Source organism: Patagioenas fasciata, chromosome 18 (genome assembly GCF_037038585.1).
Source record: "Patagioenas fasciata isolate bPatFas1 chromosome 18, bPatFas1.hap1, whole genome shotgun sequence".
NCBI classification, from domain to species: Eukaryota; Metazoa; Chordata; class Aves; order Columbiformes; family Columbidae; genus Patagioenas; species Patagioenas fasciata.
Window position 1 is genome coordinate 2371544 of NC_092537.1, and position 3883 is coordinate 2375426.

The 3883-nt window shown below is 46.7% G+C and overlaps 1 protein-coding gene across 5 annotated transcripts in view; it reads left to right on the forward strand.

The window, feature by feature from the left end:
- Window positions 1-3647, forward strand: part of ABCA5 (ATP binding cassette subfamily A member 5) — a 31420-nt gene extending 27773 nt beyond the window's left edge. For all 5 annotated transcript variants that reach the window (XM_065852158.2, XM_065852163.2, XM_065852159.2 and 2 more), the window contains exon 40: window positions 516-3647. In XM_065852158.2, coding sequence (XP_065708230.1) covers window positions 516-623 — 108 coding nt within the window. In that variant the 3' untranslated portion in view covers window positions 624-3647. The remainder of the gene's footprint in view (window positions 1-515) is intronic.
- Window positions 3648-3883: the final 236 nt, after the last annotated feature.

Below are 3883 nucleotides of genomic sequence, written 5' to 3' on the forward strand. Positions count from 1 at the left end.
TCGGTGTCTGGGCAGCCCAAGCTGCTCCGCTGGTGCCTGTTCGGGCATTTTTAGGGAACTGAAATCCCCTTTTCCCAAGTGAACTGGGACTGCCAGTTCCCCTGCTCCTCTTTATTCCCATTTTCTCCTTTAAAAATAAGACGCCACCTGCAGTGACTGGAGCAAAATCAATTTGTGGCATTACTGGAAATGTGGCTGTGATTTATTGAAAAGACGGGCAGTACTGTTCATTTCTGAAAGGAGGGGAAAGCTGAGGTTTATTATTGCTTATTCTAGATTAGTTATTGCTGACGATAAATGTTCTTCAGAATGTATTTGGTTCAACTTCCTTTTTGTTGTGAAGAAATGAGGTGGGAGCAAGGAGAGAAAAAAACCCAAAACTAAGCTAAAAATTTCTTACTCAGAGATGAAGCAACATGTTCAATACATGTGGCGTTTTAGCATGAATTCTGTTTGTGACCAAGTGAGTTCCTAGGAGGAACGTGGTGCATTCGCATCTCTTGTGTGTGTCGCAGGTGTTCGTGGAGCTGGCGAAGGAGCAGGAGGAGGAGGACAGCAGCTTCGGGACGCTCAACAGCACGCTGTGGTGGGACAGGACGCAGGAGGACAGGGTCATTTTCTGAGCTCCTGGCGGCCCACATCTCCTCGGCACCTCGTGTTTCGTGCCCGCGATGATCCTCTGTACGCGCATCGGGGTGCGCGTGGAAAACATCGGGGCTGGGACAGACAAGGGAAATCCTATTTGAAGCACTGAGCGTGTTCCACCAGCCTGGCCTTAGGAATAACGCTGTGGCAGCGGCGAGCATGCCCACCATTATTCCGGCTGTTTGGAAACTCCTCCTCCCCTCGCTGTGTCCTGGTTTGCCATGGGCAAGAAGGCAGCCGATCACCTCCTGGGGTTGGGAGCTTCTGCAGGAGCTCCCACCTTCCTCCCTCGGCCATCCCTGCCTGCGGTTGGGCTCTCCTTGCTGGAAAATGGAGCGAAACCAGTTGTCACTGGAGCATCCCACCCCGTGGGGCTGGTTTGCAGGGTCTTGCCGTGCCTCCCGCCCTCGGTGGGCGTTGCTGCCAGCCCAACCAGGTGTCCTGCAGACACGCGTCCCCGCAAGGTCCTGCTCCCCCGCTGGCCGCTCCGTCCCTGCTTATGCTTCACAGGTGCACCTGCTTAGAAGAGACGGGGGGAAAAAACGCTCCACAGTCATTATACTCACTGCAAAGAGGGTCTGAATTGCACCACGAGCTTAGCTTGGTATCCAACCAACGTGAAAACGTTCATTTACAGATAAAACACGGCACTCATCAGCACTTCACATTCCTTTTTACCGCAAGTTAGCAGATGCGGCCGACTCCTGCCGTGCATGCACTGTAGGGTTCACGGGGGTTGCACAAGTGGGTGCTTTTGTTTTCCCCTGCTTGGTAAAAGGTACAAAGACATAACTGTGTAGTTACGGGATTTGCAGAGATGTGAGTATTTCTCATCTTCATTAAAAGCAGCCTAATCCTTTAGTTGGGTGTAACGACGTGTCCTGCCAGCTGGTTTTAGGGGCAGCCCTTTTTAGATGTTTCCATTTTTCTCAACAGTGGGTTCATAAGTACATGCAACAGTATTTCCCAATCCATCTTTGTTGTGATAGCAGTAACACGGTAGTGTGCTCAGCACAGGAACTTTGGCTTTGGCCTGGCAATTTTTATTTACCTTTGTAAACCCAAAATTGCAACCTCACCATTAGGAATGGTGCCTTTGTTTTGCAGGGAAGCACTAGGAAGAGCAGAATATGGGCTCCTTTATCCTGAGATATGACAGATACATGCTGAAAATACAGTATTTTTGTTTGTTTTTTCCACACAAAGCTATCGTCACCTTTTTTGTTGTATAAGGTGAAATAAAAGATTGCTAACAGTTCATTGTGTTCTGCAATGAACAAATATAGAGGTGCATTTATATAGAAATGTTGGCTTCATAAGTCATATCAGTTATATAACTTCACATTAAAGTTAGAAAAGACTTTTGTTTTTCTTGGGAAAACTCAAAAAAACGTGAGTTAAGGTGGAGTTCTGTGTCCCGACTCCTTGTAGTTATCAGGCAATAATGTTTGTAGTATGCCTGATAATGGTTTATCATCATATTGAGCCCATTTCATTAGTTTTTTACTCTACAGTGGGGAGATGCGAACTCAACTTTTGCTTCGTTTTTTTTTTTTTGCATAGAAATGTATGGATTTTGTTTTGTAGTTAAAATTTGAGCCTGAGAACTGCAGAAACACCTGGACGTCCCATTTGCTGCCCCGGGGGAAGGTCCCATCCCCTGGGGAGCATCTGAGCCCCAAGCCACGGTACTCACCTGATCTCTTGGGCTGGAAACCAAACACAGGTAAAAAACAGGATTAAAGCACCAACTTCTAAATTGCAGCTTGAGGAGCAACCTTTCTAGGGTCGATGCATCCCTGTGAAGAAAGGAAAATGACCCAAAGCCACCTATTTTGTTTATGCAGATATGTATTTAGCTCCTGGGAAGCCCCAGCCCTGCGCTGCTGGTGGCTCTGAGCATTTTCATTTGTTTGAAGCAAAGGTGGGACTCAGAATTTTGTCGCATGTGTGTACATATAAGCTAAGTGTATCTTCTCCTGAGAAGGCTTCATAGCTCAGGGGGTAGAGCCCTGGTCGAGTAGACCAGGGGTCCTAAGTTAATAGTCTGTAAAATAGTTCTGTACTGTCTGGATGGCATCACCCTATTTCAAACAGCTTCTTGTTTTCTAACATTTCAAATGGATCGTATGAAAACTTGCCTTTGCATCTAGATTTGGCACTGTTCTTGTTCACCCCGGAGTAAGCCAGTTGATGGGTGCACGGTATTTACGCAGCTACACGTACAAAGAATTTTGCTCGTCAAGGTAACTGTAAATTTGGGTGGGATCTTCTTGGCCTGGTGACATCACGTGTCAACGTGGTGTGAGATGCCACCCCAAAGCATCACTTTGCAAGTGTCACACCGTGCCTATCATTGCCAGAATAGGGAAAAACACGTGCAGAATTCAACCGGAGAATTCTTGGAAACTCAAGAGCTTTATTCCTGCAATATGAAGTCCCTTTATTCAGCTGTTCTATGGGTGACATGCCAAATCCCAGCCGTACAATACACTCAGTTTGTGCTCCAGTAGGTAAAACGGAGCTGAAACAGATGGATTTGGGCTGACTTGGGGCAAACCAATTCATTCCAGGTATAACGGCTTGCCGGTACCTTGCAGAGCTGTTGTAAGAAATAGTTAACTAGTCTATCCAAAACTCAGAAGATGCAGTTACTTTGTGGTGTTGTTATAAGGTTGTATTTTTCTATGGAGGAATTTAATGTGTCTGATTTTGTTTGCATTACAAAGAAAAGACCTTATTTAAATATTTCTGTATAGCGAGCGCCATCTGCTCCGTTGCCAGCACCCAGTACTCCGGTAGCAGAAAGCAGAAGGGATCGTGTCTAAAGGTGACACATTTGTAATGCTCCTCCTGGTGTTGCTGTCAGGCACTTTGAATAATTTGCCGTTTATTTTATACACCTGTCTTTCTTTTACCACTTTGCTGTATATCTAAAGTTGAGGTTTTCTTCCTTTTCCAGCAGAAGGTACTACCAAAATAAAGATGGATTGGATTGTTAAGTGCCTGTGTTTCTATCGTGCAAGTGTTTTGCTGTGCTAGAAATAGGGGGGCTGTTCCCCGGGGCGTGCAGGTGAGTGGGGCTGGGGGGCTTGGGCAAAGCATGGGGGGCTGGGGGTGTCAGGCTTCAGTAATTGCATGTTCTTCATTGAATTCAGGGAATCGCGGTATTGCAACTCTTGGGATTCGACCGCCCACTTCGGGCTGGAAGTGACCTGGCAGCAGCTGCACGCTCCTG